This window comes from Zootermopsis nevadensis, unplaced genomic scaffold, assembly GCF_977971745.1.
Source record: "Zootermopsis nevadensis isolate Lab colony 2312 unplaced genomic scaffold, Znev_1.0 Znev_ptg000015l, whole genome shotgun sequence".
Taxonomy (NCBI): domain Eukaryota; kingdom Metazoa; phylum Arthropoda; class Insecta; order Blattodea; family Termopsidae; genus Zootermopsis; species Zootermopsis nevadensis.
The window spans coordinates 682,943-696,955 of record NW_028259147.1 but is presented as its reverse complement, the minus strand read 5'-3'; the positions used below and the strand labels follow the sequence as shown (position 1 = coordinate 696,955).

The 14,013-nt window shown below is 40.2% G+C and overlaps 1 protein-coding gene across 10 annotated transcripts in view; it reads left to right on the top strand.

The window, feature by feature from the left end:
• The window catches only part of E(bx) (nucleosome-remodeling factor subunit NURF301 E(bx)), a 37,831-nt gene that overhangs the window by 20,075 nt on the left and 3,743 nt on the right, over nucleotides 1–14,013 (top strand). For 2 of the 10 annotated variants that reach the window (XM_087348973.1, XM_087348964.1), the window contains exons 20-37: nucleotides 483–618; nucleotides 1,614–1,885; nucleotides 2,337–2,501; nucleotides 3,070–3,267; nucleotides 4,156–4,235; nucleotides 4,842–5,186; nucleotides 5,425–5,709; nucleotides 6,301–6,420; nucleotides 6,642–6,981; nucleotides 7,593–7,825; nucleotides 8,286–8,532; nucleotides 9,539–9,664; nucleotides 10,114–10,396; nucleotides 10,774–10,993; nucleotides 11,218–11,501; nucleotides 12,108–12,275; nucleotides 12,655–12,850; nucleotides 12,937–13,021. In XM_087348973.1, the coding sequence (XP_087205099.1) occupies nucleotides 483–618; nucleotides 1,614–1,885; nucleotides 2,337–2,501; nucleotides 3,070–3,267; nucleotides 4,156–4,235; nucleotides 4,842–5,186; nucleotides 5,425–5,709; nucleotides 6,301–6,420; nucleotides 6,642–6,981; nucleotides 7,593–7,825; nucleotides 8,286–8,532; nucleotides 9,539–9,664; nucleotides 10,114–10,396; nucleotides 10,774–10,993; nucleotides 11,218–11,501; nucleotides 12,108–12,275; nucleotides 12,655–12,850; nucleotides 12,937–13,021 (3,783 nt within the window). The remainder of the gene's footprint in view (nucleotides 1–482; nucleotides 619–1,613; nucleotides 1,886–2,336; nucleotides 2,502–3,069; nucleotides 3,268–4,155; nucleotides 4,236–4,841; nucleotides 5,187–5,424; nucleotides 5,710–6,300; nucleotides 6,421–6,641; nucleotides 6,982–7,592; nucleotides 7,826–8,285; nucleotides 8,533–9,538; nucleotides 9,665–10,113; nucleotides 10,397–10,773; nucleotides 10,994–11,217; nucleotides 11,502–12,107; nucleotides 12,276–12,654; nucleotides 12,851–12,936; nucleotides 13,022–14,013) is intronic. The other 8 variants (XM_087348966.1, XM_087348965.1, XM_087348967.1 and 5 more) reach the window with 8 other exon arrangements.

The window sequence follows — 14,013 nt, the reverse complement described above, 5'->3', positions numbered from 1 at the left end:
GAAGGTATAGTTCCATGCATTCGTGACTTAAATACATGGAGAAGGGACCCATTGGCTAGGAGGTTGTGTGGTCCCGGTGTGCGATTGTGACAAGAAGAATCTTTCTGTGTCTAGCTGTCCATCTTGTAGTCAATTATATTTGCTCCTGTGTGAGTGAATGTGTGTAAAGAGAATTTATATTAATATTCATGCTAATTTGTTTTGAAAAATTCCACAAACCAAAATGTTTATTTTGTGTGTGTATCACTTTCCAGTGGCATTTAAAATACTCTGAAATAACAATTGAACATATCCAAATTCGAAATTTTGACTTGTGTTCAGTTCACTTTCTTGCTCAGGGTTAATTATCTTCTCTTTAAAGTTTTCCTGGTATAAAATTCAGATCTCTTCTTGTGTGGCTTAAGAAGATTAGTTTTATGGCATGAATCAAAAGGCAGTTTATTTCTAATTCAGGGTAATGGAATTATTTTTTCCTCCCATAGAGGTGACATCCATTCGGAGTGGATTGCGCAAGCGAAAACGGGCCGAGTCTCCCCAGAGTACTGAGCCGCAGGTCACAGAAGAGTGGGTAGAAGAGGATAGGCTTGAATTGTGGGAAATCAAGCAGTATGGAGATAGGTAAGTTTTGAAATTCCATTAAAAATGTTGGTATCAGTGCATGGACTTGGAATGAGAATGAGAAATTACGGTGACCTGCGACATTTATGGTACCACCGTCTGCTCTGTGTGTGTAGATGTAGTTTTGAACATACAAAATGTGACGTAAGATGTGATATGAAGTACTTGAAATTCTGCTCTACATTGAAAATACATAATAAAGTGCAGTATGTATTTCCATATATCACTGTTCCGATGATATCCACAATTTTCTGCGTAGTAAAACAATTTAAATATTAGGAAGTTTCTTGGGTAAAAGATACGTTGCATAAATGTTTTGGTTTATAGAACAAATAGATGTTTAGAAAAAGAACATATTTAAAGCCGTGTAAATTAACTATTTGGAGAACCGGTTTTATATCCTGATCAGTTCTTGAAAGGTTCTTGCAGTTAGCAAACGGTGATCATCTTGGTTTATAAATCAGATATTTTATTTACAGAGCCTGGTTAATCTTAACATTACGTGAACATTTTTGACCTACATTTTAAAATTCTTCCTGTAGTGTTCACTTACTGTATCCTATTGTAAACTTGTGTGCACAAGTTTTCAGTTTATGCTAGCTCATGATGTGTCTGACCTGCCGTTATCACCGTTGATAGTCGATCTTCCTTCTGTAATTTTTTTTCATATCCTGCCCTTATAAGTACTTTTAACTACTGTTGAATTTTACTTGCAGTGTCTTCTTAGAAGAATAAGAGCCTAAGCAGACGTACATAAATTACCATATCTTCTTTTATACAGGGATTTTATTCTGCCATGTGCTTTAACTATTTATCTCTCATGTATGTAACATAACATTAGATTCTGTTTGTTTACTAATCTAATTTCTGAGAATGAGTGAATGCATTTCTTATTAATCTTTCTAATTATCTGCACTTTTTTTTTTGTGAATGTTGCATGGCGGACGGCACTGTTAACTCCATGTGCCTGTGTTGTTTTCTGCCGTTATCTCTAGGTTAGAGAAGGCTAATGCCCAAGTTGTTACTAGGAGCCGGTCGGGTTCTCTAGCACCCAAGAGCGTTGGTGACGCGGGTGCCGCAGCAGCAGGGATGGGGACAGCAGGAAAATTGGAGATTGTCAGTGGCAAAGCGACGCCTGAGGAAATAAAGGAAAAAATGGAACAGCAGCTGAAGATGCAGCGTGCTGCACACCAGCAGAAACGTGCCCTGGAGACACTAAAGGTGCCCGGTGGACAGGTGCTGAAGGTGGTTCCTTCTGGACAGCAAGGTGAGTTTCTGTACATTGGTTAGATGTGATAACATATTACGGGGCGATCGGCCACCGTCACTTCAAAACGGAAATCCAACTTTCTGGAGACAGTAATGGACTCTGAAGCATCGGACTTCTGCTCCAAATTGATGTGGCTGATGCGCAAAAGGATTTTGTTGCTGTGGGACGATGTGGGTCTTAGGTTGCACCAACTCACTTTGAAGTGAGTCAACAGTCAGTATTTTTGGTGTACCTACTTGTTATATCTAGTCGATCAGCTGCTGAGAGAATGTAAGTTGTGGGAAGTTCATTGGTGCACTGATTATCTGAATTGAAAGAGTCTTCTTCTGTCATACGAGTATTATGTTGAACATTCATTGTCTTTTGTCTCTGAAGCGTACCTAATAAACATGTTGCGTTAACTTTTAAGTCTTGGTGTTTCCTAGCCTTGTTGTTTGTGTATTTACAGCGAGTGACGGAACGCTGAAAATGGTGACAAAGGTGGCAATTCCACCATCTCCCAGCGCACAATTGGCAGGTGGTAAGACTGCATTAACGTCGCTTCTTACTGGCACGGCCGGTAGCGCGACCGGCAAGACGTTCCTTGGCACGAGGAGAATATTCATGACAAAAGGTCAGTAAGAGAATATCTTCATTGTCTGTTTCGAAATTACATCTACAGGGTTTTGGCTCTTTCTTATATTCATGGATTATTTTAAGTACTCATCTTTGTGACATGCAATTTCATGTTCATTTATTCAGAGTTCTGTTCTTTGTATGTTAATATATGGAAGTATAGTGGAACCTTGAATACATTATCTGGTGCAGTGGATGATGTCTGCATTGGGTTAGAAAAGCTAATTACGCCTCGTATTAAATATAGTTTCTAATCAGATGTACGTAGGTTGACGTACGTTGCATTCGTTAGAAATTTATTGTGTACGATGGCTCTGCTCTCAATTTGTTTATTTTTGTGTAGGTTCAACATTGCCCAATTTCTTCAGCATCTTAACATGAGATAGTGTGGAACTCATTTTTTAAAACAATTTTTTTTTGTAGTTGTGATCTTTTCAAGTATCTTTCTTCATGACAGTCTCTGAGTGTTTACAGTTCATACAAGCTCCTCTGTATGTATTCATTGTAAATGAGATGCCAGAAATATTCTGAAATCCGGAAGCACTGAAGAATAACTTTGTGCCTAGGTGCAGATGGCACTACTCGGGTCGTGACTGGGCAGACTAGCATTTTGCCAAAAACTTCTGCGCAGCAGGGACAGTCTCTGATTACTAAGATTCAGCCATCTGCACAGCAGGCAGTGACGCCAGGTCCGTCGAACCCACAAAAGGTTCATATATTGAAGAGTCCAGATGGAAAGCTACAAGTACGAGGTCTGATGCCAGGTATGATAAATATGAGTGTGTTCATTAAATATGAACTCATTTTGAGGGACTCTTTGTTATTAATTGCCTTACTGACTATGTTAATAGGTCTTTGGTGATACAGGAAAGAGGTTGAGAAGGAGATAACACCTGTTTACTTATATGCAGTAACGTAATTCAGTATGTCATTATGTCACTAAATGGAAAGTGTTATTCTTAACAGTACATCACTTCTGTGGCAAACTAATTTCATAGTTTTGTAATATTTGTTTCGGAGTTCAGTATTCAGTATCAGTCGGCCTTTGTTTTTGGAAAGGGGGTGAACTGTTCATTGTGGTCTACTATGTAATTGTAAGTGGTTCCAGTGCGTTGGCAGAACGTACTGCATTCATTTTTTTGGGTGAAGATTTGAGAATGTTGGTAGCTTTGTCCAGTACTACAGGATGTGAACCGAGAAGACCCTCAACTCTCACTGACATAAAGTATTCTGATCTCATATAACAGTTGAGTCCGTCATGCCAGACACGTAATCCAAAACAATTCAGGTTTCAGTAGGATTTGAGGTTTTCACAGCTGTGAGTCGGAAGATGGCTGTCTTCTTGGTTATAGCACCGTGGTAGAAGTTTTCTGATGTTTTAGACATCTTTGCTGCCTCATCATCATCATCACCCTTATGCTGGAGGTAGCAACGACCTCTGAAACGCCGATAAACTTCTACCAGGCTACACAGCGATACAACCCAGAAGACAACCATCTTACATCAGGTTTCAGATTGAAGCAGGTGACATTTAATTCTGTGAATGTATGCAATTTTGTTGAAGACCCTGTGTGTTTGTCAGTACATTTTATTGTTTTGGTTTTGTGGGTGTTCGGTGGACATCGGGTGACAGACTCGTTATTGTTGTACAGGTCAGCAGTTGATTCAGATGCCGGACGGTAAGCTTCATGTTGTTAGCACGTCCGCTGTTCAGGCAACACAGCTGCAACAGGTGGGTATATTGTTTTATATACAGAGAGACACCCTCTTTGGGTAGGAATTCACAAACATCTTATGTTAAATTTGTTAATGTGGAAGTTGATGTAAAGTATTTTGACAGCTGAATATTTCAGAGAGTTGTCAATATAGCCAGTGGAAACAAAATTGTGTGGCACTATATTGCATTTTATTGTAATGTTTACCTTTGTTTTGCCATGAATGTTGGTGGAGGTGGTACTGTTCTGTTGGGTTCAGTTCGAGGGTGGCAATATTTTGAAAGGTGTTTCAGATTTTGACAGTATAAAATTATAATTTTGTCTTGGAGTGTGCACTGTATTCATGTGGCTTGTGATGGGATCCAGTTGCAGGCTCCTTTGAACACGGCAGCGAACCTTCGTGTGCCATAAAAGCCGGAATTTATTAACTTGTTGAGTGACTATCAGTTTCTCATTATGGTCTGTGCTCCATGGAGTTTGGAAAATCAATATCAAGTATGCGCTTTAAGCAGTAACTCCAAATGTACCATATTCATGTCCCTGACAGTTGAGGAGTGGATTTTAAATTTCAGAATTAGGCACATTTCTAAATGCAGGCAATCACGGGTTACATTCCATTCCAGGTTACCTCAAACCGGTTGTTGGTAGCCGGTCCAAAGGGAGCCGTGATCCGTACCACTGCTGGAGGAGGTCCATTACAGCAGTCTACAGCAAAATCAAATGCCACACCAACAAAACAGATTGCTATTGCTTCAGCACAACAAAAGGGTACCAGTGACACTCCCCAGAGCCCCACCAAGTCCCAGCAGCAGCAGCAGCACGTGATGATACGACAACAGATTGGTGGAGCGCAGGTTGTTCAGAAAGTTGCTACGCAGCCTGGCACAGTGGTTGTCAGCGGAGGTCAAATGTTTGCACCTGGTCAGATTGTCGTCAGTGGCAATCAGGTTATAGGCACTCCCACACAGGTTAGTTTCCCAAACATCTTGTGTCTGAGAACGCAGCGCTATGAATAGCATTCCCTGCTCACTGTGAAAGAGGAATTTCCAAATTAATTCCAAGTGGTATTTCAGATATGCACTGAAATCTCATTTGTACGTGTGTTTTGCATGTATTATTTTGTAGTATTTTAGCATTTCGACATGCCTTGTGCATTTGCATTTATAGATTTGTAAAATATTTGTATTTGTGTTGCGTTTGTTTCAGGTGATGACTGCAGGCGGACAGCTGCTAAGCACAGGTCCGTTGGTCATGAGTGGGTCAAATCTTGCTGCACAGTTGGCTTCAGGGAAAGCTCAGCTGACGACCATCGGCGGTCAGCAGGTGTTAATCCGGACAGTGACAGCTGGCGCTAATGCTGTTGTGGTTTCTGCCGGTGCCGCAGTACCAGCGTTGACTTCTAGTGGTGCTACTGTGGTTACTGCTAGTAGCAACTTTCTTGTCAAGACTGCCACAACACCCACTTCTCTTGCTCAGCAGCAGACAGTACAAGTATGATACTGCATAATACGCACATTCCTGATTGTCATTATTTAGCCAGTATCTTGCCCTAATTCTACGTATTTCCCCTGCATAGACGCTAGTGACATGATATTTACCGCCTAGATGTCAAGGACACTTAGCAAGTCATCCTTACGTATAAAAATACTGTTGTTAATCCACATATCAGATAATTCACTTGTGGATATTTCAGGTAAAGTTAGGTTTTTACTACTGAAAATTCGAACAGTATTTTCAACCATGCTTCCACCAACAAATTACGTGGAACATGTTAGATTCTTGTTACCACTTAAATATTCCTTAAAATGACATTAGAGTTACAATATTGTAAATTTAAATTAGGTGTTATATCTGTGCTGTTTCAGAAAGGAAAGTTAAGTTGAAAATATACAGGCCAAAATTAGATAAATGCGTCACAGAATTCTCCGTATCAAAAGCATAAAGTCGGAACAGTTTAAATAATTTATAATTGGTTCACTTTACCATAACTTTGTACTTCATATTTTTTTGTGCATGTAGCAGCAATAAAAAAAAATCTGGTTTATTGAACATATTAATTGGCTTTTCCTTCAATTTTTTGAGGTGCCAGTGAAATTGAAATCGGCTGCAGGGACAAGTAGCGGCAGTGTGACCAATAATGCAGTTTCTCCATCCAAGACACAGCACATTATAGCCGCACCTCAAAGTACTACTGTCATACAGGTAAGCAAAGCACTGCCTGAGAATTATCTACCAGAAATTGTAGTGTTTTTATCAATCGGTGTGTCTCTGCTTTCTCAAGAAAAATGCGTTGTATTTCTGAGTATTACATATACAGTGCCTAAGGAATGACGAGGGATTTTTGTTTTAGCAAAACTTTTACATTGAGTATTGTAGACAGTTTTTGTAGAATATTTTGTGGTGTTTTCTGTTCGTTAATTTAGCAACCCATCGCACAAGTACAAACATCAGGCAGCAACATTCAGCCTGTCGCTTCCACTGTAGAAGCGCCACCTGCGGCAACACAGCAACAGCTGCCTCCGTTACAACAACTGTCTGCTCCATTGCCGGCGGATGAGAAGTCGGTAGGTGCAGAACCAACCACCATGGAGCAGCAGCTGCTGGTGGGCCAGCCACCCGGTACCATCATCAAGTGTGTCACCGCACAAGTGATTCAAACTACACAAGGACCGCGCATTGTACTGCAGGGTCTCCAGGGTGCGGAATTTACGCAGCAGCAGCTTGCGGTAGTCCAGCAACAGGTCAAACAGCAGTTGCTGAAAGGTATTGTCACTTGCTTATGCACGTAGCTCGGTTCACATGGCGCTGCCACACCGTGCTTGGGTAAGGAGAGACACCGGTGTGTGTTAATCGTCGCTCGTACGAGGCAGAGAAGATGAGGGCTTTGTTTTGCTGAAACGCGGGTTTGTCGTTCTGTGATGGTGATTTTAGGTTCTTGAAGTGACAGGTGTGAAGATGGAAATTGACTGATGTTTCAAAAGTGCCTTCTGTTCCCATCATCAGGGCACATTCCGGAAGACGGCAAGCCATCTTTGTACGACATATAATAGATTCATACCCATGGTAATTTAATGATGGTGAGAAGGGTTATGATTGTCAGTAAGATATATTATTAGTCTGAGATGCTGAGTTTAAAGTAATGGCTGTGTGATATCTTATTCTGTCTACTCTTTTCTAACTTCTACATTCTTCAAACCAAAACTACAGTAGGATGAATTGAACATATTTGGCACTTCAAGTTTATTTTAGAACAAAATTAGTGAAATAAAGTATTATGTTCGTAGTGGAACACATTTGAGTGCCGTTTGTCGAGATAATAGATTTTGAATTCTTGACTTCCATTTAAAATGGATTTCATTTAATTTGTGTCATAGCACAAGCATCATCAGGCAAGCAGGGTGTGTTGGGCCCAACAAGAATATACTTGGCTGTTCAGCCCCCACCCACAACAGTCCAGCAGCCTGCGTCGTCAGTTCTGCAGCCCGCGAGTACCCCGACAGTAACGAGTCCAACGGCGGCGGCACCTGTGGCAACGACGGCTCAGTCTCCTAATAAATCTCACCCGAAGGTTGTAGTCCAGCAGGTTGCACAACCTGACACTCCACAGGTATGTTATGCGGAATTGTACGTTTATGATTATTTCAGGATTAGGCTTTTATTCATACCCATCCAGAAATGCTTAGGAAGGTTTAGTGAAATTTTTGCTGTCAGCTTAAACTCTAGAGATATAAGTTTATTGACAAAGGGATTGGTTTTATAAAGTCAGTGTCTAAAATTCACTTCCCTCATGGGTTTAAATTAATCAAGTGTTGCATGAACTGTACTGGGAGTCCCGTTTCTCCTCAATCTCTAGTGTGTGAATTGTGCAGTTTCCCTGATGCAGCCATTCAAGATATAAGTAGATGATTGGCTTCGAAAGCTGACTTCAAAGTTTTAAGAAGTTAATTTGTTGGATGGAGACAGAGTCAGGCTTAGAAACATTGGAAATTTATTCCATACACACATAGCTGTTCACCTGAGAATGCATCGTAGTTTAATACATATTCTTTGTTACATGATATTTCAAGATCGGATTGGCGACAGCCTCTAGCCCGACGACGGGTGGCAGCGCGGTGTCTCGGCAGCAGCAAGTAGTGGTGAATGGGCAGCAGCAGTCGGCAAGTGAGCAGCTGGTGTCACCTGGTGGCGATACAGCAGCAGAACTAGGAACGGCGGCTTCGACTGCAGGTACCGGTGGCCTGTTAGGCATCACACCAGGAACAACAACTTCAGCATCAAACAAATTTGTTCTAACACCAGAATACATCCAACATAGTGAGTACAGTAGAGTGTTGTAAATGAACGGGAACGGTCAGTTGTTGAAAAGGTCTGTTCGGTTATCGGCTTTGGCGATGCCATTCGTGTAAAATCTGTGTCGTGGCACGTGCTGCATAGCAAAACTTTGCAAAGAATTTTTGCCTCGGTTGAAGTCGTTCAAGAACTGAACCACTGTGACAGTTGTATTGTGGATGTTTGTTTTGTTTGCAATAAGATTAAATAGAATCCGAAAGTTAACCACACTCAGAACATTCAAAATAAAAAAACTATCAGTTTTGTTAAGATGTGTAGAACAGAATTGAGAGCTGCTATTCTTGGTGTTGAACATTGTGAGTTTGAATGCCATTTAGCACATTTCAGAGAAATGCATACAAAGTTTTAGTTGGGAAACCTGTAAGGTTCGGCTCACTTGGAACACCTACATGGGAGGATAATTTTAAAGTGTATCTAGAAGAAATGGGATGAGGAGTGTGAACAGGATTAGTTTGGCTCATGATAGGGACCAGTGGCAGAGTTCCATAAATTAAAACAATGTCTTTGAGTATTTGAATGAGAGTTTGCTTCTCAATGAGACTGTTACCATTGGAATTGAGACATCTTAGTTTGGTAATTAGATATGTTAAATGTATCTTTGCTGTTCAGAATTGAAAATCAGTAGTGTATTTCAAATGATTTGCATTTCATGCATTGTGAAATTTTAAGTAGCTAACCAAGACGTGATTTTGAACGGCACGGTAGGAAGCATTCCTGAAATTTAGCCTGCTCTTGATTAAACAACCATGGGATATTAATTTATTGATATAATATGACTAAACTGCTCCAGACATTTTGAATGTAATGTTTACTTCGAACATAACACATTCAGTTTGTTTTGTGGGCCGAATTTTCTCACGTAACACGTAAGTTGCATTTATAAATATGGTATTTTAAGAGAAAGGCTGAGTTTAAATTTGTGTTTCTTTCATTTAATTCATTTCATTCTTGTTAAAATCTTTTGCATCAGACACCCCAACTCCTGCATCTTCATTGCACTGTGATCATCTGTCTGGGCCGTCTGTTACATCAGATATGCTGAAAGAGGGCATACGTGACATGCCGGCATTTCATGAACAAGAGCAGCCTGTACCAGGTACAATAGCACCGCTTTGTCTCGGGCTAAAAATTCATAATAAAAGTGTTTGTGTACAGGTAAATATGCTAAGTGTGTTTTTAGCTTTTGAATGTTCTGAGAATGTTGGGTAATTTCAGACTTCTCCCCCTTTTTTTTAAGATCTCGATCTTTTTGCAGTTTCATTGCTGCGATCTGCCACATTTCACTAGCATTTATGTCAGGATTCGAAAACCAAATGATATATATTACTCACTGTATCATTTTGGTCTTTTGTCATTGAGTGTTTTTAAATTTCTTACATGAAAATCTGAAATTTAATTATCTCATGTTTTGATGTATAAATATATTCAGATAAATTCCCTTTTTGTGGGGTAGAGGGGGTACAATAGGTATTTACATTTTCGACCCTTTGAATATTTACGCTCCTTAAAAATTACCCGGTAAATTGAATTCTCATTTTCTCTCAGCAATCAAGAATGCACTAAAGCAGGAAAATTTGAACCCAGAAATAGAGGAGAAACTTTTACAATTGCAACGTTATCAGGAGAAGCAAATGAAGCAGGAAAAAATTCCAGAAGTACCGGTGCAGCATCAAGTCGCCACTAGTATAGTTGCCAAGGTGCCGGCAAAGAAGAGACATTCTCCAACGTCACCGGTTGGTGTCAACCAGCAGCAGGGCGTCAGTGTCAAAGACGACTGGGAGCCTACGCCAAAGCGAAAATCCGCAAAGCTCGACAACAAAGATGTCAAGTAAGTCATACAAATGCGTAGACTGTTTGCTCAGTGTGTTCTAAGATGGTGAGTCTGTCTTTGCCATTTCTCATGCTCTCCATAATTTTGTCTCATTTGTTAACGTCAGAGAAGCTTATGTATAATATTAGATACAGTTAAACTGTATTAAGCTGCATGAATTCATACTCCAGAAGCTGATATGGATATGGATGTGCTGCCCTGTGTACAAGTAGAGGCCTTGCGACAGGCCGATCCCTCGTCCATGGAGTCCTACCGAATGTCTACAGATCGAGCCGACGAAAAAGTTGGGACCCGCAGTGCTCAGGCACTTGAAGAACGAGTCGTTCCCAGTATCCCAGTAAAATGAATAATACAGTCGGATGTGTTTTTAACAGGTTATTGCGGGATGACCGTAGCAGTGAGGAAAAAGCGACAGTTGGACCTGTTGCGTCACGGTCTCGTACCGGCAAGTGGCGGGAATCCCAGGAGGAACGTCGACGCCAGCAGGTACAGACCAAACTTCAGGTGCTTCTGTTCCGACATAAGGAACTACTGAAGAAAGATATGATCAAGAAACGCGCCTTGCTCGAGAAGGAGCTTCAAATAGAGATTCAGGTCAGGAAAAGTAACTTTTCTCTTCTTTTGTTAGTTAAGGATGTACGTAATTGTATCTGGCTCACCAGAACCACTTTTTAATGATGGTCAAAAATAAAAGCTTTCCAGGCAGTCTTTAATAAATTATATATTTGTATTTATTCCAGAAATTATTTTTGAGATATTAATGGAAAGTCCGTTGTTTAAATATGTAGAGTGTTAATGTTCCTGCGTTATAAATGCAGAAGGATCTGTCTACTGAGTTGGCGGCTCGAACGAAAGCCGAACGAAGTAAGCAGGACGAAGTGAGGACGGGGAGTGGAAAACGGAAATCTGCGCCCGTCTCCGCAAGCAGCATCAGTCCCTCGTCAGCTTCCCGGGGTGGTGGTCGACCCAGGAAGCAACAGCGGGTCGCTCCAGGTCCACCTGGCAGTGGTGGCACAACTCCAGCAGGGGGAGGTGGAAGCGCAAGTGGGAGGAAGAAAGAAAAACTGTACTGCTTGTGCAGGACGCCATACGATGAAACAAAGTGAGTTTCGGTGTGTCGTGATACTTTGAACGCGGAAAGATGTTAGCTGGCCATTTTACAATGAGATGGTTGTGCCATGGTGTGCGTGGGGAGGTGAAAAGTATGTACAGAATTTTAGTCTGTAAACCCTAGACCCCAAGGGCAAGAGCCCACTTGGTAGACCTAGTCATTGATGCAAATATAATATTATGGATTGTAAATAAATTGGGTGTGAGGGGGATATGGACTGGATTCAACTGGCTGTTGATGGGTTCCAGTGACACTCTGTTATGAAAATGGTTGGGTTTTATAAAAGGCAAGAGTATTTTTTGACCAGCTGAACGACTTGTAGCTTCTTAAGGACTTTGCTGCATGGGGTTTGGCTGTTTGTTGGTTAGAAGAATTTTATTTAGAAATTTAACAGCACTTTAACAATGAAATCATCTAGTGATTATCTTCTCTGGCTGTATTAATGTTATCATTATGTAGAATTATGTCATGCTTCATGGTGTTATAAAAGGTAATAAAAACATAGGATTGGGTGCTCTTGTAGAAGGCAAAATGTGCCTAGGAATGAAATTGTTCGACGTAGTATTTTATTTGCGATTCGCGACGTATGTGTTCTAGGTTTTATGTGGGTTGTGACCTGTGCAACAATTGGTTCCATGGGGAGTGTGTTGGCATTACTGAAGAAATGAGCAAGTCCCTGACAGAATTTGTTTGCACGGAATGCCGACATGCTAGAGACACCCAGGAGCTATACTGTCTTTGCAAACAACCTTATGATGAATCTCAGTAAGTACCAGTACAGATGGTCGAACTTATCTGTACATGATCGGATTTGCCGAGACGATATCATGTACGTAATTCACGTTTGTTTTTAAAGAAATTTTTAACACTTAATAAGCTTTATATGGGTTTAGTTTGTGTTTAAGATTTTGAAAAATTGACTCTATGATGATGCACGGCCGACTGAAAATGACTTACGATGTGTTTTATCTGATCGATTAGCCGTGTTTTAGTATGTGGAGTACCAGTGAATCACGAAAGTAAGAGTTCTTATTTTTTTGGTTTTCGTGGTGCTGAAGTAGTTAACATGAAAGCTCCGCTGGGATCACACTTTGTAGGTTATCGTGAGATAGTATATCGCAGGGTCTACGTTATTCTGTTGCAGATTCTACATCTGTTGTGATCGGTGTCAGGATTGGTTTCACGGGCGCTGTGTGGGAATTCTCCAGTCAGAAGCTGATAATATTGATGAATACATCTGTCCAAATTGTCAGCGTAATTCCAATATTAATTTTGCTAACATGAAAAATCTCAATTCTAAGGACTTTGATGGCCTAAGGAAACTTATTAAACAGTTACAGGTATCGTATGATTGCCGTTGTACTGTGCGCAGATTGATGATGTGTCAGTTTAATTACACGTTCTCAGTTTGTGTATTTTGTTTCAGACTCACAAAAGTGCATGGCCATTCATGGAACCTGTAGACCCAAATGAGGCTCCAGATTATTACAAAGTCATTAAGGAACCAATGGGTATGTGAACGTGCAGAATGTGCTCGATGATCGTGTACTTTTCATCATGTTTGTGGGTTCAAGCCCCTGCTTGTTTATGCCATTCCATTCCATATATTTCGTTTTAGTTTACTGATCAGCGTTTTCTTCGTATAATGCAGCAAAGCGTCTCTAATAATGAAAACCTCCGGAAATGTAAAATGAAGTCCACAGTGAAGGTTTTTTGAAACAGTATTTTTATTTCTGTTGCATTATCTTCAAAGTGTGTTAAGAATCCTTATGTCACATTTCACTCGACTCTTTGTGTTCTTACGTCTCCCATGTTATAACTTACATGTTTTTGCATTGCCCCACAAATAGTGCTTCCAATATTTTTAACAAATTCTTTTGCACCCTGGGGGAAAAATGTCGTACTACATGCACCTTGGCAGATATTAATCAGTAGCTTATACACAGTGTGAGATTGTACTGTTCAGTATTGATTGTTTGATTTTTAATTTTTTTTTTACCAGTGAATATTTGTGATACCATTCTACAGACTCAACGCTTTTTTCTGGTCCAAAATTATGAATCCATGTTTTTCTTCCTTCTTTTGTAACTGGTCGAGGAATGAGTTTTTCCATTGAAATAATGTTGAAGATCAAAATGGATGACTTTCCTTGTATCATTTGTGGATAGGTGTTGAAATCTCTGAGCATTTGAGAAATAGCCTGTTAAATACTTCCCAGTTAAAATAAATCAGTCATTACTTTTGGGACAACTTATAGAAATAATTCCTGTTCTTCATTTACCCTGTGTTTGTTTCACATCATTGGATACAGCATCTTATTGCCACTTGCTTTCTTTTTTAATCTTTCAACCTTATAATTTAATTAGTTTTATGAATTCTTGGTTTTAATCAGTTCCCTCTTAACATTGCTACCAACAGGCTTTTCTGCACCTCCACTTTGTTGCTTGGAATCAAGAATATTTTCATATGTTTCTTTAAAATAAAACTTTTCTTTTCTTTGGCC